The sequence below is a fragment of the Mobula hypostoma genome, chromosome 23, assembly GCF_963921235.1.
Source record: "Mobula hypostoma chromosome 23, sMobHyp1.1, whole genome shotgun sequence".
Taxonomy (NCBI): domain Eukaryota; kingdom Metazoa; phylum Chordata; class Chondrichthyes; order Myliobatiformes; family Myliobatidae; genus Mobula; species Mobula hypostoma.
Window position 1 is genome coordinate 43,513,002 of NC_086119.1, and position 25,112 is coordinate 43,538,113.

Consider the following 25,112-nt stretch of genomic DNA (forward strand, 5'->3'; position numbering starts at 1 on the left):
ACCTGCTGAGTTCCTCGAACACTTAGTGCATGCTTTTTAGAAAAAAAAAACAGATATGCCACAGGATAACCCTAACTTATTATTGAATTAGAGTTTTCACTCTTCTGATGGAAATAATTATGTAACTGCACGCTGCAATTTTGACATTCCTTACTTTTCTGAAGGAATTACTTCAGTGAGATATAAACTCTTCTAAATTTTTCCCACCAGCCAAAGATAATGGCTGCCATCTGCTCACTAGGACAGCTAACTTGTTCCAGCACAGAGGAGGGAGATTGAAAATCTGGCTGAGTGGCACCACAACAACAACAACTGTTTAACTCAGAACAAGCAAGACCTAGGAGCTGATTATTGACTTCAGGAGGAGGAAACCAGAGGTCCATGAGCCAGTCCTCATCGGCAACTTTAAATTCCTTGGTGTTATCATCTCAGAGGACCTGCCCTGGGTCCAGCACACAAGTGCAATTACAAAGAAAGCAAACAGCATCTCTACTTCCTTAGGAGTTTGCATGGATTCGGTATGACATCAAAAACTTTGACGAATTTCTATGGATGTATGATGGAGAGTGTATTGACTGGCTACATCACAGCCTGGTCTGGAAACACCAATGCCCTTGAATGGAAAATCCTAAAAAGTAATGGGTACGGCTGAGTCCATCATGGGTAAAGCCCTACCCACCACTGAGCACATCTACATGGAGCATTGTCACAGGAAAGTGGTATCCATCGCCAGGGACCCCACCACCCAGGACATGCTCTCTTCTCGCTGCTGCCATCAGGAAAGGTGGTACAGGGGGCATCATGTGATGACGTAGGATTGAGACGTGTAAATCCAGCTCTCCCGTAAAAAATCAGCAAAGTACCGTTTAAACAAAGTAAAGTTAATAAATACTTTCCGAAAACTATAAACTTCATAAGACTACTCTACAATATGCCTCGTAAACCGCAACAGAAGAAGTCTGTTGTTGTGAAGTCGCCGCGAGATGGGAAGAAAAAAGGGCCTACTGAAGCGATGGAGCCTCGGATTCAGGTTGGATCTCCTTCAGAGGAGACGCATTTTATCTCTGGCGTAGAAGAACGGGGAGCAATGGAGCAATGGCAGCGGTAGCGGTCTCTCGGAAGAAGATGCCGGAATTGCGCTTGCGCAAAGAAGTACGCATGCGCAAATCGACACAACTTAAACTACAAGAGCCGACGGCCACTGCAACTGAAAGTGACTCAGAGTCAGAATTGGATATCGTAGAGAATACAGATGAAGGGGAGGAGGAAGAACTGGAAGAAACTGGAAGTAAAGGAGACGACGGAGACATAAGAGAGGCTTTATTGCAATTAACGGCTGAACTAAGAAAATTAAGAACAGAGTTAGAGACGTGAAGATGTGCTATGATAAAGCTATGAAAAGACAGGATAAAATGGATAAGAAACTTCAGAAGATGGAAAGAACAATGGAGCATATTAACAATAGAGTGGAAAAAACAGAAAATAATGTGCTTGTCTGGAACACGGAAAGAAATCGACTCTTGGAGAAAGTGGACGTGTTGGAAAATTTTAGTAGACGTAATAATATTAAAATTGTTGGTCTTAAGGAAGGTATAGAGGGAGATAATCCAAGAGAATTTTTTCAAAGATGGATCCCGAAAACCTTGCAAATGAAAGAGGAAGACCAATCAATTGAAATTGAGCGGGTACATAGAGCTCTAAGACCAAAACCACAAGATGACCAATATCCACGATCAATTTTAATAAAATTCTTATGATTTCAAGACAAAGAAAGGATTCTACAGGCGGCTGCCCAAGCTGCCAAGAAGAGAAAAGGGTCACTGATGATAGAAGGGAAGAAAATTTTTTTCTACCCTGACATAAGTTATGAACTTTTGAAAAGAAGGAAGAAGTTTAATCCAGTGAAAAAAGCCCTATGGGATCACGGTTATAAATTTATACTGCGTTATCCTGCAACCTTGAAGATTTTTTTGCCTGGTGGAGAAAAAAGATTTTTTGACGATTACCGGAAAGCGGAAGAGTTTGTGCGAGATTCTTTGAATATTCACCAGATACAAGAACAAAGGGGAGCGAGATGGATTGAAGATGAAGACTGGATCAAGGATTAGGCCTGTTGAATTTTTAGGCGGATGAATAGATAAGTATATTATTAATTATATGAAGGAGGGGAAGAAAGGTTAAAATTTGACAAATATTAGCTGGGAATAATAACATTAATTTTTTTCTATTATATATAATTTTTTGTTACTGGGGAGCTGGAAGAAACACTGACCAATCGCTACGTTATTCATGTGTGCAAGCGTGGCAACAGCCACGACCCGCACAATGGAGGGGGGTAGTGTTGTGTATCTTTTCATTCACAACATTAGTGGGGGGGTATTTTGTTTTTTCTTTTTTTGTATCTTATCTTTTTTTTTTCTTTTTGCCTGGATGATTGGGAGGGAAACACATAGCAACATGGTGAAGTTCAGAGAGATTCCCCAGGGAACTGTGAGAGTTGAGAAGCTAAGTAATGTTTTAGATTTTAAGAGATAAATATGTAACATTTTTGAATATTTGGAGCCCTTATTTATAGCTCCGATGATGAAGATCTTGGTTCCTTGGGGGAAAGTAACAAATATATATTAAATTTACTTTTACCCCATGGTGCATGTGCAAACCTTCCAATATTCAGGCAGTTCCTTTTTTTTTCTCTTTTTTTCTTTTCTTTTTAGGTAGGAGTATATATCGGGGGGGGGGAGTTAAGGGGATGGGGGAGGGTAGATATTTTTTTCTCATGTATCACTTTGAAAACTCAATAAAAATTATATTTAAAAAAAGGAAAAGTGGTACAGGAGACTCAGGAACAGTTATTATCCCTCAACCATCAGGTTCTTAAACCAGAGAAGATAACCACTCAAATTCACCTGTTCCATCATTGAACTGCTTACACAACCTATGGGTTCACTTTCAGGGACTCTTTATCTGAAATTCTTGATATTTATTGCTTATTTATTTTTTTATTATTACTTTATTTTTGTATTTGCACAGTTTGTTGTCTATTGCACACTGATTGAATGCCCAAATTGGCGCAGTCTTTCATTGATTCTGTAATGATTATTATTCTATTACGGATTTATTGAATAAGCCCACAAGGAAATGAATCTCAGCTTGTACATGGTGACATACATGTATCTCAATAATAAATTTACTTTGAACTTTGTCGAAGAACTGGGTATCGCACAATTCAGTTTTGGCCAATAAGGTGTGGTGATTGAAGTCATTGACTGTGACTTAAACTGGTTCAGTTCCAACATTCGCAGCATTTTCCCATAAAGCCACGTGGGTATTCAATACAGGTAAGCAATAAATTGTTTTATGATTTATACTGGTTGGATTGGGGAATCTGACTGCCCAAAGGAAACAGCAACTTCAAAGTGAGACGAAGAATGCACATGGCAAGATTCCGGTGACGTCATCGTTCAGAATGGCAGCTTGAATCAACAGCTCCTCCGGAAAAACGCATATTTTGCCCCGTTAATCCATCAAATATAAGATCTTATGAAAATATCTGAATTGATAAGGGGGGCAAGAATGGGGATAAAGAATGGAGATAAAAAAAGCATCACTGCGGAGCCTACGGAAGAGAGAGGTGCAGCGCACGGCTGTCCTACACGTGCACGTGGCGGCGAGGCTGACGCTGGGCCTCGTGCAGGCGAAGCAGCAAATATGATGAAGATTCTGGAAGAGATGAGGGAAGTCCAAAAAGATATAAAACAGCAACTAAATGATATAAAGTCAGAGCTCGCCAATGTCAATCAGAAAATAGCGGTGGCAGAGACTCGAATTGAGAAGATGGAAGATCGTGTGTAAAACGTGGAACAGATACTAAGTAAGACAATAAAAATATTAAATCAACAGGAAAGTAAATTGCTTGACCAGGAGGGAAGACGTGATGGAAAAGCATCAGGATTTATAATGTTCCCGAAGGAGCGGAGGGAGTGTCGATGATGGACTTTGTAGACAAGCTGCTGCGGGAAGTGCTGGAGATTCCTCAGACTACGGAGATTGAAACTGAAAGGGCATATCGTTCCCTTGTCCAGCAGCCTCTAGAAGACAGAGAAGATAAACCGCGCTCCATAGTACTTAGATTCCTTCAATTCAAGAGCAAGGCGGAGATTCTATGAAGGACCTGGGGTAAGAAGAGGGTATTTTGGAATGGGAAGTTAATGTACTTCGATCATGATTACCCCCCGGCGGTCCTACAGAAACGGAAGGAATATTCCGAAGTGAAACGAATATTAAAGCAAGAAAAGATTAAATTCCAAACCTCGTACCCTGCTAAACTGAGGGTATTTTACCAAGAAGGGATGCAACTGTACCAGACAGTGGAGGAGGCGACTACAGACATGAACAACAGAGGACTGCCCATTAGCGTGGTCAAACCAAGGGAAAGTCTGGCTGAGCAGTTGTCCCAGGCTGCTTGGGAAATAATAAGAGAACCTGGAAAGCAGGGGATAGGAACAGGACGACAGAAAGATTTTAGGAAGAGACTGTCTGTTCTCCGAGGGCAGCACTCACCTCCTCCAGAAGAGCCATAAGGTTTAGCTAACTTTAAAAGTGCTGATAAACTAAACGGAAGCAAAAATAGACGGTGATATACCTATCTCGAGAAATACGTGTTATAATGTGGATTTTATATTACTCAATTTTAAAAAAAATTCATTTATTCATTCCTTTTTCCCCACCTAAATGAGAACATATACCTGGGAGGAATACACAGGGAAATCATTTCTGTGTAATGGACATAGTTTTTTTAACTTACTTTTATAGGTACTGCAGCAGGGGCCCTCAACCCACAGGTAGGAGCGGCTATCCCCCACGGCTAGACTTTTCTTCTAGCCCAACCCAGGGTCATCTAGAGACCCCAGCCTTGGAACCACACCTTCCTTACCTTTCTTTTTATTATTCACTTTTCTTGGTTCTTATTTGTTCAGGGAGTAGATTGATCCAAGTTATATTCTACAAATTTCAATGATATACTAACAGATAAATACACTTAGAGAGTAAGACCGTACATTTTGGGTATATACCTCAAGTATGGTTGAAATAAGATAAATATAAATATTTAGTGAATGTACTGCTGGTGGCTGGTAAAAAGACCCTTACCAGGAAATGGTTATCTCAGGAGAGCCCAACTTTAAATGTATACATGGAAATTACAATGGACATTTAAAAAATGGAGAAGATAACAAAGATCATAAGTTGGAACAATTTTATTCATGCTGGAAAAAATGGTTTAACTACATAACACCTCATAGGACTGATTTTATTCTCACAATCAATGAACATGTTGGAAAACAAAATCACTCCCTACTCTGTACATAGTTTTCTTCTTTCGACTGTTCTTTCTTTCCTCTCCTTTCTATAGGTGTGTACAGGTGTCCCCCGCTTTTCAAACGTTCGCTTTACGAAACCTCACTGTTACGAAAGACCTACATTAGTACCCTGTTTTCGCTAACAGAAGGTGTTTTCACTGTTACGAAAAAAGCAGCGTGGGAAAAAAATCAGTGCGCGGCCCAAGCAGCCGCTCTCCCCGGATTCGGAACTGCATTCTCACCGGCATTGCTTAAACACATGCCTGTGAGCAGCTGTTTGCAAGATGAATTATAAGGTATCGGAAAAGCCTGAAAGAGCTCATAAGGGTGTTACACTTAGCGTAAAACTAGACATAATTGAGCGTTTTGATCGTGGTGAACGAAGTAAGGACTAGCAACATACATCAAAGTTGCTGGTGAACGCAGCAGGCCAAGCAGCATCTACAGGAAGAGGTGCAGTCGACGTTTCAGGCCGAGACCCTTCATCAGAACCTGACGAAGGGTCTTGGCCTGAAACGTCGACTGCACCTCTTCCTGTAGATGCTGCTTGGCCTGCTGCGTTCACCAGCAACTTTGATGTACGTTGCTTGAATTTCCAGCATCTGCAGAATTCCTGTTGTTTGAAGTAAGGACTACATGAGTTTGGCTTGTGGAAGCTGACGAAGATGATGTTGGAGAGGTTTTGGCATCCCATCACCAAGAACTGATAGATGAAGAGCTGATGCAATTGGAAGAGGAAAGGATAACAATCGAAACTGAATGAGTAATGATAAAGTACGACTTTAATTTTGAAAGGGTACGTCGGTTTAGGGGATATTTGCAGGATGGTTTGAGTGCTTATTAAAGAACCGTGTGATAGAAAAATACGCGAGGCTCAGCAGTCAAGCAAGCCTTCCACATCAGCCACAGCAGTCGACGAACCTCGACCTTCGACATCGAGGCGGGCAGTCATAGGAGAAGATGAGCTGCCTGCTCTAATGGAAACAGATAACGAGATGACACCCCAGTGTCCCACCACACCAACTCCCAGGCCGCGGATGGATACTGATTCGCGGAGAATGCAGTGGTAGCCGGGAGACACAAGGCACATCTTTAAGAAAAAAGCCGAAATAAACACGCTAATTAATTAGGTGCCGTCTGACACGTAATTTTCGGCCCAGATTAGAGGCGATGAATTCTGCAATCGCCTCTGATCTGGGCCGACAATTACGTGCCGGATGGCACCTAATTAATTAGCATGTTTATTTCGGCTTTTTTCTTAAAGATGTGCTGAGTGCGTCCCGGGCACCGCTGGACCCCTGCATGCTTCGGGATCGGTATCGGTTCACTGCCCGGAGCGTGGGGGCCACTGCACCACCCCAACCTCCGACGACTGAGTCTAACACACCATCATCAGTGTGCTCGGCGCTTTCCCAATTCCGGTAAGTGATACTACACTGTACATACATTATTTCTACTTTATATCGGCTGTGTATTTTTAAGTGTTATTTGGTATGATTTGGTAGCTTCATAGCTTAAAGGTTACTGGAGAGCGCTCGCGCCGTGTTTTTGCCCACGGCGCTTGCGTGAGATTTTCGCTACGGAAAACAGTTCAGGCAATGATTGTGGAAAAGTATTTCTACTTTATACAAGCTGTGTGTTTATCATATCATTCGTGCTTTTACTATAATGTTACTGTTATTTTAGGTTTTATGTGTTATTTGGCATGATTTGGTAGGTTATATTTTGGGTCTGCGAACGCTCACAAAATTTTCCCATATAAATAAATGGTAATTGCCTCTTCACTTTACGACATTCTGGCTTACGAACCGTTTCACAGGAACGCTCTACCTTCGGATGGCGGGGGAAACCTGTACCTCAGATAAATATTACGTGGAGATTTGTGACAAATATGATTATATGATATATATATAGTACAGTATCTGAAATACATCTTATGGAAATGTTTGTTTGATGATGAAACTCAATAAAAAATAAATTACAAAAAAAAAGAATGCACGTGGCAAAGATGAAATCTAGTGTTACGTCACATCACATCTTCTCCAGCAAGTGCAGGTCATAGAAGGATTAGTTTAAGGGAAACAAAGCCTCAGAGTGCCTTTCTCAACTTCTTGTGCTCGATAGCAGTGAAGAAACAAATATCAGCAATGCAAAGATAAGTGAAAGTGTTAATACCAGTGCACCATTTCTTTGGGTATTCCTTGAAATGAAGCAGTTATCACAGCACAGCAATCAAGGCGTGGGGCTTGGGCCCGAGCGTGTATCGAAGTCGGGGGGGGGGGGCCCGGGTCCAAGAGCAAGAAACGACCCGATACATCTTCCGAGGTGCGTACGATTTAAATGCCAGGCAAGATTGAAAAGGTCAGGGTGTCGAGGCTGAAGATCTGAGACGGGCCAGTTCAGACAGCTGCTCCACAAGCTTTACTCGTCTCTGCATTGAGCTGAGGCTGTGGCCTGGAACTAACAGGCCTCCGAATCGGCTGTGGACTCACTTTCATGAACTTCAGTTCTGAATGCTATTTGCTTATTTTTATTGTTTGCATGATTTATTTTTTTTCCTCCACACATTGGGTGTTCAAGTCTTCTTTTGTTTCAATTGGTTCTATTGGGTGGGTTTCTTTGTTTTATGGCAGTGTGTAAGGAGACAAATCTCAAGGTTGTACAAAGAACAGATATTTTGATAATAAATACACTTTGAACTTCAAATAGCCTTAGCCACTCATGTGCATTCCGTGGTTGCTAACCCACAATTAGATGAAGTATTGACTGTATTCAGATGACAGTTCTATGACCTTGGGCTATTCATTCTGAGTAATTTTACAGAATCCAACTCATTGACCACAGAACTGAATCAATGGAAATAATTTATAACAAAATAGGATTAGTGATAATTACTGCAATTACAAAGGATTTTATGTGAATATTTAGTTTCCATTTTTTAAAGAACATTCATATGCACAATTGAATAGATTCAATAAATCTCTCTCTCTCTCTCTCTCTCTCTGAAACTCATCACTCTGACTGGATCGAGACCACCAACAGCAGCTTGCCAGAGCCCTCTGTCCTGGGCCAGTCTTTCAAATTGTTCCCAAACATCTTTCCACTCCCAGGGAGGAGGTCTTTGGAGCTTCTGTTGGTGTTTCTTTAGCTCTGGGTATTTAAGGGATGGGGTTGCAAGCTGAATGCCCAATCCCCCTCCTTCTGCAGCCAGCCTTGGGACTATCTGTGGCTGAGTTTTTAAAAAAAGTCTATCACTTTATTAATTTCTAAAGTGAAATTAAAAGCAACACTAGCATTACCCAGAAACCAAATGTAGGGCCATTAATAAACTCAATGTCTGTTGAATGATGCAGCTCTTTCCCTTTCTACGCCAGATCAATGAACAATCTGGTCTGGATTTACAAACAACTCAATGTCAAAATTCAAAGTAAATTTATCATCAAAGTAGGTATATGTCGCCATATGTCACCCTGAGATTCATTTTCTTGTGGGCATATACAATGAATACTAAGAAACAAACTAGAATTCATGAAAATCTGCAAAAACAACCAATGTGCAAAAAATAACAAATTATGCAAACACCAAAAAGAAAAAAAACAAAATAATAGTACACAAATAATTAATATATATTGAGAATGTGTTGTAGAGCCTTGAAAGCGAGTCCATGGGTTGTGGAAACAGTTCAGTGGTGGAGTGAGTGAAGTTGTCCTCTCTGGTTCAGGAGTCTGATGGTTGTAGGGTAATGACTGTTCCTGACCCTGGTGGGCTGGGTCCTCAGGCTTCTGCACGTTCTTCCTGACGGCAGCAGCAAGGAAAGAGCACAACCTGGATGGTAGGAGTCTTTGATGATGGGTGCTGCTTTCTTGTAGATGTGCTCTGTGGTGGGGAGAGCTTTACCTGTGATGTAACCAGTCAGTTTACTCTCCACTGTGCATCTTCAAAAGTCTGTCAAAGTTACAGATGACGTGCCGAATCTTGGCAAACTCATATGAAAGCAGAGGTGCTACTGTACTTCCCTTGTAATGGCACGTACATGCTGGACTCAGGTCAGATCCTCTGAAATAATAACACCAAGGAATTTAAAGTTACCAACCCTCTCCACCGCTGACCTTCTGAAGAGGACTGGCTCATGGACCTCTGGTTTCCTCCTCCTTAAGTCAATAATCAGTTCTTTAGTTTTGCTGACATGTCGAGCCCTGATCAACACACCACAGCAAAGTCGTAATACATAATCCTTGATTATTGGTCCTTGAAGTGATGCAAGGTTATCATCATCCAACTGCTCTGTAAGTTCATACTGGGCACAATATTTTTGTGCACCAAATTTATTGTCAAGTCGTAATTCTTTCATCACAAGTATTGGTGCCAAGATAACACAATTCTTTGGAGAAAAATCAAGATTCTGATAATGAAATCCATTCAAATACTTCAAGCAGCTCAGTTTTAGGAAAACAGGATACCAGATGGTGCAATGGTACACAATCATTGGTTTCATCTAGCCTGTGTTCAAAAGGCATTGAACAAGTGCTATATTGAGTTTCTCAGATAACCTCCTCAATTGACACATCCTTTTGTTTTTTTTTAAAGCTCCCCATTCAAAATTCTCAAGTAGAATTTTAGAGGACTATTGTTCAATGAGCTACAAAGACTTTGAGGTTAAACTTCAAGAATGTATTCCCACCTGGACAGGTATGGGACAGCCCATGCTTTCTCTTAGCTTTATTAATGTGCAGCAAGAAAGTAAAATATTTACACGCCAACACTAAAATGGGGAGGAGCTAAGGATGGTCCCAGAGGGGGACATCTCCTGGTTCATCTGTGAAATAGTTTAAATTCTTCTCCCTAATGCCTTTTCTTTCCTTTTCAAGATGGCTGGGGTCTTGTCGGAGTCCATGATCTACAGATGCACTCAAACTGCCGTTCTTCGTGGCAGTGGGTTCTTACTCTTGGAGTTTGCCAAGCAGTCTAGCATTTCCGATATTTCCAGGCGTGGTCTGGAAGATGTGCGCCTTTGGGGTGTGGCATTGTGCAGCCCTCCGGACGACTTGATTCCTCGCCAGTGTCGCCAACTGAAGCATCGCGAGAGATCGGAACACTGAGATGGCGGGTGCGGCCTCTGCATTCAAGCAGTCGCTCTCGCTCTCTCTCGATAGTGGGAGAGAACTTGCTGCCGATTCTCGAGTCAGAGAAACTTGAAATAATATGATGCTATAGACTGTAACATCGAAAAAAGCGAGTTGTTGGCCTCCCCTCTCGCTGTGGTAGGAATGGTACCTCGCCATCCCTCATTAGTGAGAGAGAGCGTGTGGCACATCAAATTGTTGGGATGAACAGTCGTTTTTGTTGGACCCGAGACAATGGTCTCTTTGGGGGCTTTGCTATTGCTTGCATGGTGGGTGGTGGGGTGTGGGGGTGGTGCTTTTGCTACAGCAGGTGACAGGAAGGGGGAGGATTGATGCTTTGCTGCTGCTTGTGGATGGAGGGGGGCTTTTGGGTTCTAATGTTTTCCTGTTATTCATTCTTCGGCATTTTCTTCCGTTTAGTAAATAAATTTCAGGTTGTATACAGTAGTCATTATACATTCTCTTATACTAAATGGAACCACTGAAACATTTATCTACTGTATATATTAAGACAAACATCCCACCCTGCAAAAACACATTCAATTTGCAGGCTCCCGGAACTTCCGGGAGAGGTGGGATGTCTGCAATAGAGTAGCTCCTTAGTAGCTAGCCAGCTAGTTTAAATAATGTTAGCTATGCTAATAAATGAATGATACCTGTTAAACTCAGCTCAACATGTCTTTTACAGTCTTAACCCACCATGGGCAACAGAAAAGTCACTGTTGCAAACAGTGCAGCGAGCAACACTGTCATTATTTTTGTCCCTTATTAGGCAGGGGTACACTTTAGTGTACTCTGGGGTGAACTAAGTTTTATATTGGCTTTTTTTGGAACACTCTCTCTCTCGCGCACACGCGCTCCATCTTCCTCACGCACTCCCTCGCTCGCTCTCTGTGTGTGTGTCTCTCTCTCTCTCACTCTCTCAAAAAATCGATTTCTGGGATATTGTATATAATTTGCGGGCATCAGGGAGCCGCTATCAATATGCGGGAGACTCCCGGAACTTCTGGGAGAGGTGGGATGTCTGATTAAGAACACAAAGACTCACTCCATGACACCCAACAATTACCAACTGGATAGCAGCTGGAAGGTACCAATTACACAAAACAATTTTTTCCCCCAAAATCCAAGTGAGATAAATAGCCTTACCTTTCATCCTTAGACATTCCATTCTGACTATTAAAATTGAAAGGGTCAGTGGGCCCAGTACTTCCAAAGAGGTCATCAAATTTATTATCAAATAAACTCTGCAAAAGGAAGAGAGTTAAGATTTATGAAAGGTAACCATAGTGATTGATCCACTCACATAAAAATACATTGAAAACAAACCTTAATGTAGAAGGCAGGAGTTAAATGTCTGTTCAGAAATAACATGCTGATAATTCACAGAAAGAAGAACACAGGAAAATAGGAGCAAATGTAGGCCTGCAAGCCTGCCTCATCATTGAATATGATCATGGCTGATCTAAGGAAAAGAGGAAACACAGTAAAGAGATTGGAACCAAAAAGGCCAAGGAAATCCCCAACACCTGGCCAAAGAATTTTGATTCTTATTTTTTGTGGCCCATTTTCCCAAAAGACATCTCTTAACTTTTGATAAAGTCACCTACCTATAAATGGGTCACTTCAGCTAGTTACTCAATCCAGTAACTGTTCTCTTGCATGTTTATGAACAAACATGCTACAAATGTTGTGACTGTTGTAGCTGTACATGGTGATAAATATTTAGAGGCTACTTTCTGACAAGGGTCATTAATCAACCAGGAATTCGAATTACTCTTGTTTCACTTCCTTGCCTCAGATCCCATCAGCAAACTAACATAACTTATCACAGACTAAAGAGCAAGATTATTAATTTGTTGTCTGACCTACAGTTGCAAGAAAAGTGTGTGAACCCTTTGGAATTACCTGATTTTCTCTATTAATTATTCATAAAATGTGGTCTAATTTTCAGCTAAGTCACAATAATAGACAAACACAATCTGCCTGAACTAATGACACACAAACAAATGTACTTCTCGTCAATATTGAGTACACCATTTAAACAATCACAGTCTAGGTTCAAAGAAGTATATGAAGATCTGAGGTAATGGCTTCTACAAAAGTTATTTGGAGTCAGGTATTCCAATTAATGAGATGAAACTGGAGGCATGTGTTGTAGAGGTGCCCTCTCCTATATAAAAAAATACAAAGTCAGGTTACTTTACTGACAGAGCCCGCTCTTCTCAAGAAAGGTCTCAAGAAGATTTGTAGAGATTCATGAATCGAGAAAAGGCTACAAAAGAAATTTTAAAGACCTGAGTGTTCATCAGTCCATAGTAATAGAAATTGTCCAGAAATAGAGGAAACACAGTACCTTTGCTACTCTCAGTAGGACTGGGCTTCCTAAAAAGATAACAAAAAGAACACAATGTGCAGTACTGAAGGAGGTGCAAAAGAACCCAAGGATAACAGGAAAAGACCTGCAGAAATCTCTAGAACTTGCTAAAGTCTCTGCTCATGTGTCCACTATAAGAAAAACTCTGAACAAAAAGGTGCCCATAGAAAGACAACACAGAGGAAACCACTGCTCTCCAAACAAAAACATTGCTGAAGGTCTCAAGTTTGCAAAAGATCAGCTGGATGTTCCACAATGCTTCTGGGACAACGTTCTGTGGACAGATGAGACAAAAGTTGAACTTTTTGGCAGAAATGCACACCGCTATGTTTGGAAGGAAAAGGGGACTGCACATCAACACCAAAACCTCATCTCAATTGTGAAGCGTGGTACAAGGAGCATCACTGTTTGGGGCTGCTTTGCTGTCTTGGGGCCTGGACAGCTTGCAATCATTGAGGGAACAATGAATTCTAAATTGTATCAGGACATTTTACAGGAAAATATCAGGGTAACAGTGCATCACCTGAAGCTTAATAGAAGTAGGGCAAAGCAACAAGACAATCACCTGAAACAGAAGAATAAATCAGCAACAGAATAGTTTAAAAAGAAGAAAATTCATTGTTTTGGAATGGCTAAATCAGAGTCCAGACCTTAACCCAATTGAGATGCTGTGGCATGAGCTGAAGAGAGCTGTTCAGGCAAGGTGTCCAAAAAATATTGATAGAGTCACAGAAAAGTACATCACAGAAACAGGCCCTTTGGCTCATCAAGTCTGAGCCAAACTATTTAACCCACCTACTCCCATCAACCTGCACCAGCACCATAACCCTCCAAACCTCTCCTATCAATGCACCTATCCAAACTTCCCTTAAATGTTCAAATTGAGCTCGCACGCACCACTTGTGTTGGCAGCTCGTTCCACACTCTCCCGACCCTTTGAGTGAAGAAGTTTCCCCTCATGTTCCCCTTAAACTTTATGCCTTTCACCCTTAACTCATGACCCCTGAGTGTATTCCCACCCAACCTCAATGGAAAAACCCTGTTTGAATTTAGCCTATCTATACCCCTCATAATTTTGTATACTTCCATCAAATCTCCTCTTAATCTTCTATGTTCCAAGGAATAAAGTTCTAACCTATTCAATCTTTCCTTATAACTCAGGTCCTCCAGACCCGGCAACATCCTTGTAAATTTTCTCAGGTTTTACTTCAGTGAGGATACTAAATGGATAAAAGTGACAGATCAAAGGAGCTGAGAAATACATCAGCTAAAATCTAATTGAATGTTGTATTAAGCTCAAGGGGCTGAATGGCCTCTATTATACTCCTGCTTATGTCATATTTACATATTTGTTTTATGAATTATTTTAATTTGCCACTGGCTGTTTAGAACTTCTACACGTAAATTACTGGCAATCATTAAATCATAGTAAATAGATTGGCTTGTGCTGATGGACTATGATAATGCATATAATATGCAACAGTAGAAGGTGGCACAAATAGTGGAAACGTCTGTAAAGAGTGAAAATAATGACAGAAATCATATTTTAGGTTGATGGCATTTTAATAGAAATGGGAAAAGTTAGCAATAAAGCATTCTTCAAGTTGCAAAGATGAATCCTTCCTGATGAAGGGTGATTGATATGAACTTTCTCCCTCAGGACTGCTGCCTGACCATTTGAGTATTTACAACTTTTCTGTTTCTATTTCAGACTTCTGGCATTTGCAACATTTTGTTTTACAACAGTATGGCACATATCACCATTGTAAGCATTTTGCATGAAATGATTTGTTCTTCAGGTTTGTGTACAAAATTCTTGTTCCTGATAAAAGTATGACACTGCTTCCCCCATAGTTTCATATTGAAACTGCTTCAGTTCATTTAATCCTTGGCATCTAGTTCAATTCACACTGACACAATAACTAAATATTACAATTAATCTTTCTGCTCTGATGCTGGAGAAAAGGGGACATTCAGCAGTGGTTAGCACACCTGATGGATCATTAGACAGATACATTCAGTGGCCAATGAACTGAAAGGGCTTTGTATGGAGGAATGGTCTAAAATTCCTCTTCATCGCTATGCAAGTCTGATCAGGAAATGTTTGGCGGAGGTGATTGCTGCTAAAGTTCTACCAGGTATTAAAGACAAGGATTCACACATTTTTTCCAACCTGGACTGTAAATGATTAAACAATATGTTTGATAAAGCCATGAAAAGTACAATTGTTTGTGTGTTATTAGTTTAGGCAGATTGCATTTGTTTATTATTGTGACTTAGATGAAGATCAGGCCACATTTTATGAGTAATTAATGCAAACCAGGTAATTGCAAAGGGTTCACAAACTTTTTCTTGTAACTGTAAATGGATCAGTTTCAATGTCCATATTGCACAAACCCAATGTGCCTCTTAGTCAAAGAAAACCAATGAAAAAGGAGGTGAAAGAAAACACTAATATTTTACCCACAACAAATGTAAAGGAGATACAGCCCACTGAAGTAACAATAGTCATGCAACAGGATATTTATAGTACCATCCCTAAGCCATTTGTACACATATAACCAGGATATGGCACTGTGCAACATAAAGGCCGAGGGAAAAGTGACTGGAAACTTGATAAAAAAAAGGTTGATTGTAAAGAAGTAACAAAAGGAGGGAAAAGCAAAGAGGATTTTCCAGCTTAGAACCTGGATAGCAGAAGGCAACACAGAAGTAATGAAAAGGAATTTTGTTAGTGGAAGAGTGACAGTAGGATTGCCATGGGAAGAGAAAGCCTGTAATAAAGCTAAAAAGCTCATAATAACAGAATGTGATTAACAAAAAAATCCACTGTGAAGCAAAGACACCCATGAATGGCCAGAGAGAAGCAGCTGAGATTGTTTGGTAGAAGTGGGCAGGACAACTGCGATGGCAGATACAGTATATGGGCAAGTAAACTCAAAGAGCTGAGTCTGGATTCTTACATTATTATTTTAATACTGGTATTAAATTAAAACTGATTCCAGGATTGAGCCTTTTAAAGAAAATTTATCAAACAGATATGTAAAGAACAGCAAATCATTCTGATGAAAGGACTGAATTTGCACACCACTTTATGCTTTCTAAATAAAGCAGATGAAAATAATCTGATGAAACAATGATGTAAATTTCTACAGTCACGACTCCGCTCCACAGACACCCTGAAACAGTTACACATGGAATACTAAAGATTCGAGATTGGTTTTGATGAAAAAATACAGCTCTTCTAATGAATGCAGCTAATAATCCTTCAAATCTCTTCAGCGAGGTAGGGGTGTAAAGCCATTCAGAGAGAAATCAATTATCACCATGGTAACAATTCCACTTGGTCTCCGTACTTCGCCTGTGCATTAATCCTTTAGACTGTACGGCCATAAAAAAATTACACAGGAAAGAAACTGATAATTTCACTTGCAAATTCCAGTCTTAATCCCTGCTTAAGTACAAAAAATAACTTGCTCTGTTATGAATGGGGCAGATGTGTCATGGGCACAAGACATTCTGCAGAGGCAGGAAATCATGGGACTCTTCCTCCTACATTAGTCCATATTTCATCCCCAACTGCTATCCAACACTTTAAATAGCACACACCCATTTTTAACATATATTCAGGTAATCACCTTTACCATTATATTATAAACTGCTCCTTTCATTTCTGAAACTGGACAAAATCTATATAAACTTTTAAACCTGTCCCAGACTTCAATACTAAAACTTGCCTTGCAACAGATTAGTTAGATAATCTTAGAATTATAAATAACTACATCCCTACATTAATTTCTGGGTTTTACAATTCACGTACATACATACACACACACACACACACACACACACACACACAAGCACACAGGCACGCATTCCTTACAGAGACATTCGTTTATATGCTTCATTGATAAAATGAAATGAATAACAAAGACAAAATGATACTGATGCTAAAATAACTGAATTTCAAGTCAGTTTTCTCCAAGTTAACTGGTCTTTCTCTATTACACAACTCTCAGATTCAGTTTACCGTTTTGATATCCCAGAGAAAGAAAATTAGTCCCTTTTACACTTGGGCATAATAACAATTTGCCAGGAACTATTTAATTATCATGACAAAAACTGAAGACTTGTTTGGCTAAATAAACAAACTGGGGACCCCTGAGGTGGTTATGAGAATTGCTCAGTTGATATTATTGACAAAAGGGAGTATCTTTGATGGGGTGAGGCCAGGATTAGTGAGGTGCTAAGCGAAAAGTGATGAGAGGGAGAATCAAAACCAAATAAAGCATTCTATTAAATGAGGGCAGTTGGGGAGGGACAACACAAAGACAAAATTTATAAACTGCTGAGATGTAGGGTGTGCCCCGCAGATCGAGCTGTGCAAATGGAAAGAGAAAATAATTCCTGCCCCCCTTAACATAAAATTAACTTCTTTAATACTATATCCCAAATCTGACTAAACTCTTCAACCTGAAGCATTCATTGTTTTTCTTTCTACTGATGCTGTCGGATCTGCTGAGTAGTTCCAGTACCTTCTCTTTTTAATTTATAGCAGATGAACCATAAACTGAGAATGTGTTCTATTTTAAAGTGAATTATGGAGAGGAGGAGTTGTTACTCCTCCTCTCCAAAGCGTTCTGCGTTGTTACTAATCACGCTAAAGATCACCACATTACTGTGAACTTTATCAGACAGTAGGTAAAATATGAGAATAATTTTACAGGTTTAACTAAAAATAGACTCAGTACGGTCTGATGTCTTAGCCACTCGTGTTCAGAGAACTGTGTGGGTGCTTTGGCAAAATTGGATAAGGAGAATCAGGGATCTAAACAGGAGAAAAGTCAACAGGTCTATTTATATTGCCTTTTTAATATAGCAAAACTTATGAGATACCAGGGCCAACAGCCAAAAATTCTGATCAGAGATACCTTAAGGGAGAAAGAGAAAGCGAAGTAATTGCAGAGCTGACACTATGGTGCACAACTCATTTTGCAGAGAGGACCTATCACTGGAGTCACTTATGAAAGATACTCACATGAAGATTGATTTATTTCAACCACACAGACCAGACAGTGTTGGTCATGTAAAACAAGCAACAAATCCTAACAATAATTACAGAATAATTTAAGATTCCTAGCCTGAATGTTTTCCAGACCTAAAAGTGTCAAAAATTATGATTGATATTTTTCTGATTGGCAAAATAATTCACTTTACATCAGCTCTGAAGCCCTTTTCTATCTAGAAGCTCAACAACAGTCCAGATCACGTCATTAATTTTAAAATATTTATTGCTTTATTAGTTAAGCAATGTATAAATCTTATTAGCATTTGTCCATCAGGGAAATGACACCAAGTGTATGGGTTCTGACGCTGTGAAAAAGTGTCAAGTTCCACAAATCTCTCCCTGCTCTCCTCGCCATGTAACAAGCGCTTACGGAACACCTTCTCCCATACCTGTTGGGATGATGGATCCATCTCCACCAAATCCTCCGTTTCCACAACTGGCTCACTGTCAGGGGAGGCCGACTCGACAGGGATGACCACAACAGGGCTGACGTGTTCAGACAGAGCGGAGGCTCGCAGGAAGTTTGGAGGATTCTGCGAGAGAAAAGACAAGTAACTATACTCAGCAAAAAACATGATCAATTGCTCAGTACCCAGTCAACTGCAAACCAGACACTCTTTGCATGTGGATTATTCAGCCTACAGCTGAAATATTAACATTTCTAAATTGGTTTATTATTGCCATATGCAACAAGGTACAGTGGAACAGGCCCTTTAAGGCAGGGGTCCCCAACCTTTTTTGCACCGCGGACCAGTTTAATATTGACAATATCCTTGCGGTCCGGCCAATCGGTCGGCGGGGGGGGGGGGGGGGTCCTCGTAGGGTTAAACTCACCTCAACATGTCTTTTACAGTTAGGGTTGCCAACTTTCTCACTGCCAAATATGGGACAAAAGTAGCAGTCAAATCCCGGGACACGTTACCCCAGGAAAGACTACCATGACCATGAAGCCTTGCGCGGGCACCTGGGTGCGCATGTGATGTGCGGATGTGCATACGTGCCGATTTCCCCCCCACAAATTGGTTTTGCCTTCATCTTCTCGACTACACTGTACATACATTATTTCTACTTTATATAGGCTGTGTATTTATCATATCATTCGTGCTTTTACTATATGCTAGTGTTATTTGGTATGATTTGTTAGGTTATTTTTTGGGTCTGGGGACGCTCAAAAATTTTTCCCATATAAATTAATGGTAATTGCTTCTTTGCTTCACGCCATTTCAGCACGGAAGGTTTCATAGGAACGCTCTACCTTAGCGGGGGAAATACGGGACAAGGGCAGTCCCATATGGGACAAACCAATTTAGCCCAATATACGGGATGTCCCGGCAAATACGGGACAGTTGGCAACCCTATGTCCAAACTCAACAGTGCATGACAGGGAATGAGGAAAGGTGCAGCCGACTCGTATCGTTTCCTCGCGGCCCAGTGGTTGGGGACCGCCGCTTTAAGGCATGCTGCACAGCAATCCCCCTGCTTAAGCCTAGCCTAATCACAGGACAATTTACAATGACTAATAGACCAATCAACCTACCAACTGGTATACCTTTGGACTGTGGGAGGAAACCAGAGCACCTGGAGGGAAAACAAACACACACACTCACAGTCACGAGGAGAACGTACAAACTCCTTACAGGCAATGGCGGCATTTGAACCTGGGGTCACTGTTACTGTAAAGGGCTATGCTACTGTGTCACCCTCCTGTGTACCCTTCATGCAGATCAATTCATCACAACAGTACACTGATGCCGTACAAGTTAAAACAATGACAGAGTGCAGAACGAAGTGCTACAATTATAGAGAAAGTGCAGTGCAGGCAGACAGACAATAAGGAGCAAGGTCAGATTGTGAGGTCAGTCGTCCATCTTATTGGACTAGGGAACCGTTCAGTAGTCTTATAACAGTGGAATAAAAGTTGTCCTTGAGCCTGGTGGTTTCAGGCTGTTGTATCTTCATTCCAATGAGAACGGGGAGAAGGGAGAATGTCCGGGATAGGTGGAGTCTTTGATTATGCTGGCTGCTTTACTGAGGTAGCGAAAAGTGAATAGAGTCCATGAATGAGAGGTTAGTTTCCGCGACATGCTGAGCTGTGTCCACAACTCTCTGCAGTTTCTTATGGCTACAGGTAGAACAGCTGCCCTAGCGAGTCATGATGCATCCAGATTAGATGCTTTGTACAGTACACTAGATAGAGATAGATAGATACTTTATTGATCTCAAAGGAAATTACAGTGACACAGCAGCATTACAAGTGTACAGATATACAAGTACAAGAAAAGTAAGCAAGAATGAAAAATAAGTTAGCTCAAACAGTGTAACAGTAGGGGGTCATCACTTCCCTATCTATAACTTGACTCATTATACAGAGCATAATGGCCAAAGGTAAGAATGGCCTCATATAGCACACTCTGAAGCAACGCAGTTGTCTTAGTCTATTACTGAAAGTATTCCTCTGGTCTGCCAAGGTGGCATGCAGAGAGTGAGAAGCATTATCCAAGATTGCCAGGATTTCCCACAGGATCCTTTGTTCTGCCACAGCCTCCAATGTGTCCAGTTTGACTCCTATAACAGAGCCAGCCTTTCTAATCAGTTCATTGAGCCTGTTGGCATCACCCGTGTTGATGCTATTGCCCCACCACATCACCACATAAAAGATTGTACTGCAACAGCAGACTGGTAGAACATGTGAAAGAGAGGCCTGCATACTCCAATGGACCTCAGTCTCCTCAGGAAGTAGAGGTGACTCTGGCCCTTCTTGTACACAGCCTCTGTGTTGGTGCTCCACTCAAGTCTGTCATCCAGGTGCATCCCAGGTACTTGTAGGTCCTCACCACATCCACGTCCTCACCATCAATAGTAACAGGGAGCAATGCAGGTTTAGTCTTCCTAAAGTCCATCACCATCTCCTTTGTCTCACTGACGTTGAGCTGCAGATGATTCAGCTTGCACCATTCGACAAAGTCCTCCACCAAGCCCTGTATTCATCCACCCCTCCTCCATTTATACACCCAACTATTTCTGCATATGACATGATTCACTGTCATATCTAAAGTCCGAGGTATACAGAGTAAACAGGAAGGGAGCCAATACAGTCCCCAGTGGGGCCCCAGTGCCGCTTATAGCCGTGTCCAACACACAGCGCTGAATCCGCACAAACTGTGGCCTGCCTGTCAGGTAGACCATTGTCCAGGACACAATGGAAAGTGCCAACCTGCATTGAACAGAGCTTTTCCCCCCAGCAATAAGGGCTGCATAGTATCAAAGGCACTTGAGAAATCAAAAAATATCATCCTCACAGTGCTGCCCACAGTGCTACTCCCTATTCAAATGGGAGTAGGCTCTATTCAGCAGGTAGGTGACAGCAATGTCATTAATAAAAACTGATGAGGATTAATGGGGACATGCCAAATTTACTGAGCCTCCTGAGGAAGTAGAGGTGCTTTTGAAGTTTCTTGGCTTTGGCATAGAAGTGATTGGACCAGGACAGGCTGTTGGTGATGTTTATTCACAGGAACCTGTACCTCTCAAACCAAACCTTTAACCTTCTCACCTAAACCTTTCCCTTCATTATTTTCTTTTCCTCATTTGCTCCTGATTTTTTTTTTATGGTTTTGGTCACTTCATTGAAAACCTGTACTTTGCTGTAAGATACATTTTGCCCTGGTTACAGCTCTGACTTGCTGTGAACATTTTATCTTTGTGTGAAATGGATACAAAGTTCATGCCTTGTTACTGTGGATTTCAAAATACAGCATCAATATCACGCCCACGTTTCAACCAATGTTGCTGGATCAATATTTTGGCATCTACAACTCCAAATCACCATGAGAGCAACAGTACATTCAAAGCTTAGTCATAGAGTCCTGGAACACAACAGCACAGAAAGAGGACCTTCAGCCCATCTAGTCTGTTCTGAACTATTTATCTGCCTAAACACGAGGAATTCTGCAGACGCTGGAAATTCAAGCAACACACATCATAGTTGCTGGTGCACGCAGCAGGCCAGGCAGCATCTCTAGGAAGAGGTACAGTCGACGTTTTGGGCCGAGACGTCGACTGTACCTCTTCCTAGAGATGCTGCCTGGCCTGCTGCGTTCACCAGCAACTTTGATGTGTGTTGCTATTTATCTGCCTAGTCCCATTGACCTGCACCCTGGCTATTGGCCTTCTTACCCCTCCCATTCACACACCTAAACAAACTTCTCTTAAATCCTGCAATTGAACCTGCATCCACCACTTCCACTGGCAGCTCATTTCATACCCTCATCACCCCTGAGTGAAGAAATGCCCCCTCATGCTACCTTTAAACATTTCACTTTTCACCCTTATCCCATGACCTCTGGTTTGAGTCTCACTCAACCTCAGTGAGAAAAGCCTGTTTCCATTTACCTGTTTATACCCCTTATAATCTTCAATACGTCAATAAAACCTCCCCTCATTCTTCTATGTTCGAGGGAATAAAGTTCTAACTTATTCAATATTTCCGTAAAACTCAGTTCCTCAAGTCCCGGCAATATCTTTGTAAATTTTGTCTGCACTCTTTCAACCTTATTGACATATTTCCTGTAGGTAGATGACCAAAACTGCATGCAATAGTCCAAATTAGGCGTCACCAATGTCTTATACAATTTCAACATAACATCCCAACTCGTGTACTCAGTACATTGATTTATGAAGCCCAATGTGCCAAAAGGTTTCTCTATGACCCAACCTACTTGTGCCACCACTTTAAAGGAATTATGGATCTGTATCTCCAGATCCCTCTGTTCTGCCACACTCCTCAGTGCCCTACCACTCACCCTGGAAACACAGCCATGGCTTGTCCTCCCAAAGTTCAACATCTCACATTTCTCGAATAAAAGCAGCTATGTCAATGCAACTCAGCTCCAAAGGACAAATTTAACATAATTTTTTGTGTCAATCCAAAGTCAAAAATCTTTCTGATGAGCTCATAAGTAGCCCTCAGCAACACCTTGCTGTGTGTTTGGGTCATAACCAGAACAAAAGGTGTTGTACACCCTGCATCTTGCCAGTCTCAGCCATTACAACGCTGGCCTATTTCACCATGTCAATTGAATCCGCTAACTTATTAAGGAGGCAAATTGGTGCCTTCCAGATAGTCTGTTTCTCTTCTGCTCCTGCAGACAATTATTCCATCGCCCTATGGCCGTGCCAATCTCACTGTTGAGGTCGGCAAGTCATTCTACCTACAACTACTTGATGGCAGGTGCGGCAGGAGGACAGGCTCTCTATGTGGTTGTTGAACTGGTTTCTTCATGACCCCAGATATTTCCTGCAGATGCACAACTCTCTGGAATTCTCTGTTTGCCGTTTCCTTTCTGCATGACTGATAACTGGTGGAACTACTGTAGTGAGGTCATGCACTGACTTCAGCAACTATCCCAGCAGACCCGCTGATGACTTTGTGCTTAAAATTAGCATCAAGTTAACTAACCTGCATGGCCAAAGCTTACTTGGGATGGGAAACAATACTCAGCATTGCAGAGGCTTTCGGTAGGCCATACAAGTTCAGAGATATTAGATTAGATTATGAGAACACTCAGTTCTCTTTCATTGTCATTTAGAAATGCATACATGCATTAAGAAATGATACAATGTTTCTCCGGAGTGATATCACAGGAAACAGGACAAACCAAAGACTAACACTGACAGAACCACATAATCATAACATATAGTTACAGCAAGTGCAAAGCAATACCATAATTTGATGAAGAACAAACCATGGGCCCCTATCTTAAAATTCGAAGCTTCTGAAGGTCACTGCTCCCAGCGCTACCTTTGCAGATTAGACAAATATCAGATTTATTACTCAATGGACTTCTACCATTATTGGACAATGAAGCTAGCAAGACCAACAGGTCATTGTCTATTTGCCAATTGTTTGTTATCTTCTAATCTCCACCTTGGAAAGCAGTCTTTTTCTTCCCTATGACCTTAGGAAGAAAATCTGCTAGGTTCAGATCTCCTAACCAGTCCACATTGTACCAAAAATCAAAAGTCACTTCAGAATGTTACGCCGAAACCTGAGTTAGGTGGGGGTGGGGAGGCAACATTTTACACCATTTCCTATGTCCAGGTTAGATGAGTTTCAAAGTAGCACATCAGCCATGGCCAGTTTACAACTGTCTTCACGCTCCATGCAAGTTAAAATCTGGTTCTCAAGTGGCTTTTTTGTAAGAGTGTAGCCAGCCCAAAACTTCCTACATGTTTTTTTGGAAAAGAATGAGTGACTCTTAAAATCCAGAAGGATATTTTCTGGGCTTGGAGGATGTTGTTACCTTCCAAAGAGATATCAATTTGATAATTCATTGCATTTACCATGAAAAATTCACCCAAAACTCAGTAATTAACAGTGAACTCTGAAATCCTAAACTATGGTATAAAACATCAGCGTTGCTGATCTGGGCTCCATAGCAAGGGCATCACTCGCAAACAATTCCTGATGTTTAACTAACACTAAATATATTAGCCATAGGGACTGTTGCATTTCCTTGGCTGAAAATTGTTTACATTTCAGTATAACCTTGGTAAACTGGCGCATTGCCAATCGTATTTTCAAGCTACCTTGAGAACACAGTCTTCTCTCACCGTCACACCAATTTACTCCTCCTTATTTGACGAAAACAAGAGCTTTCTGATCCAATGGCAGCTTTCAGGATTCAGCCACTGCAAAAAAAAAAATCCTGGGAATCTGCTGCAAACTGTGTAAACAAGAGTCATTCCACATTTATGGGAACTCCAGTGATGCCCGGCGCCAGAGACTTGACATCAGAATCTCACAGACACTAACAGAAATGGATTCATTAGGAACTAAACCAGCTCAAAAATCCTCCACCTGGTACAATCACATCACTCTTTGCATCAAAACCATGAGACAATCTGCAGTGTTTAAAACGATCGTACCACACAAATCACTTTGCTATTAGAAGCTTGTGGGTGCCCCTTTATTTACTTTTCCAACAGCTTCCCACTCACAAAGAAATGGCAAAATCCGATCATGTAGGAGACACGTCAGAGGGAATGTTGTGAACTGAAGGAACTTTAATCAGCTGGAGAGGGGTTATGGCCATCTTCAACAGAAAGTAGCATTTATACTACTATGTACTACTTGTGAGGATCAATAATCAAATTGCAACACTGGGTCGCTGGAAATAAGTACTGTT

General features: G+C 41.2%; 1 protein-coding gene across 5 annotated transcripts in view; it reads right to left on the reverse strand.

The window, feature by feature from the left end:
- hip1 (huntingtin interacting protein 1) overlaps positions 1-25,112 on the reverse strand; it is a 331,165-nt gene that overhangs the window by 68,995 nt on the left and 237,058 nt on the right. For all 5 annotated transcript variants that reach the window (XM_063031277.1, XM_063031274.1, XM_063031278.1 and 2 more), the window contains 2 exons: positions 18,315-18,458; positions 11,630-11,727 (listed from right to left, as the gene is read on the reverse strand). In XM_063031277.1, the coding sequence (XP_062887347.1) occupies positions 11,630-11,727; positions 18,315-18,458 (242 nt within the window). The remainder of the gene's footprint in view (positions 1-11,629; positions 11,728-18,314; positions 18,459-25,112) is intronic.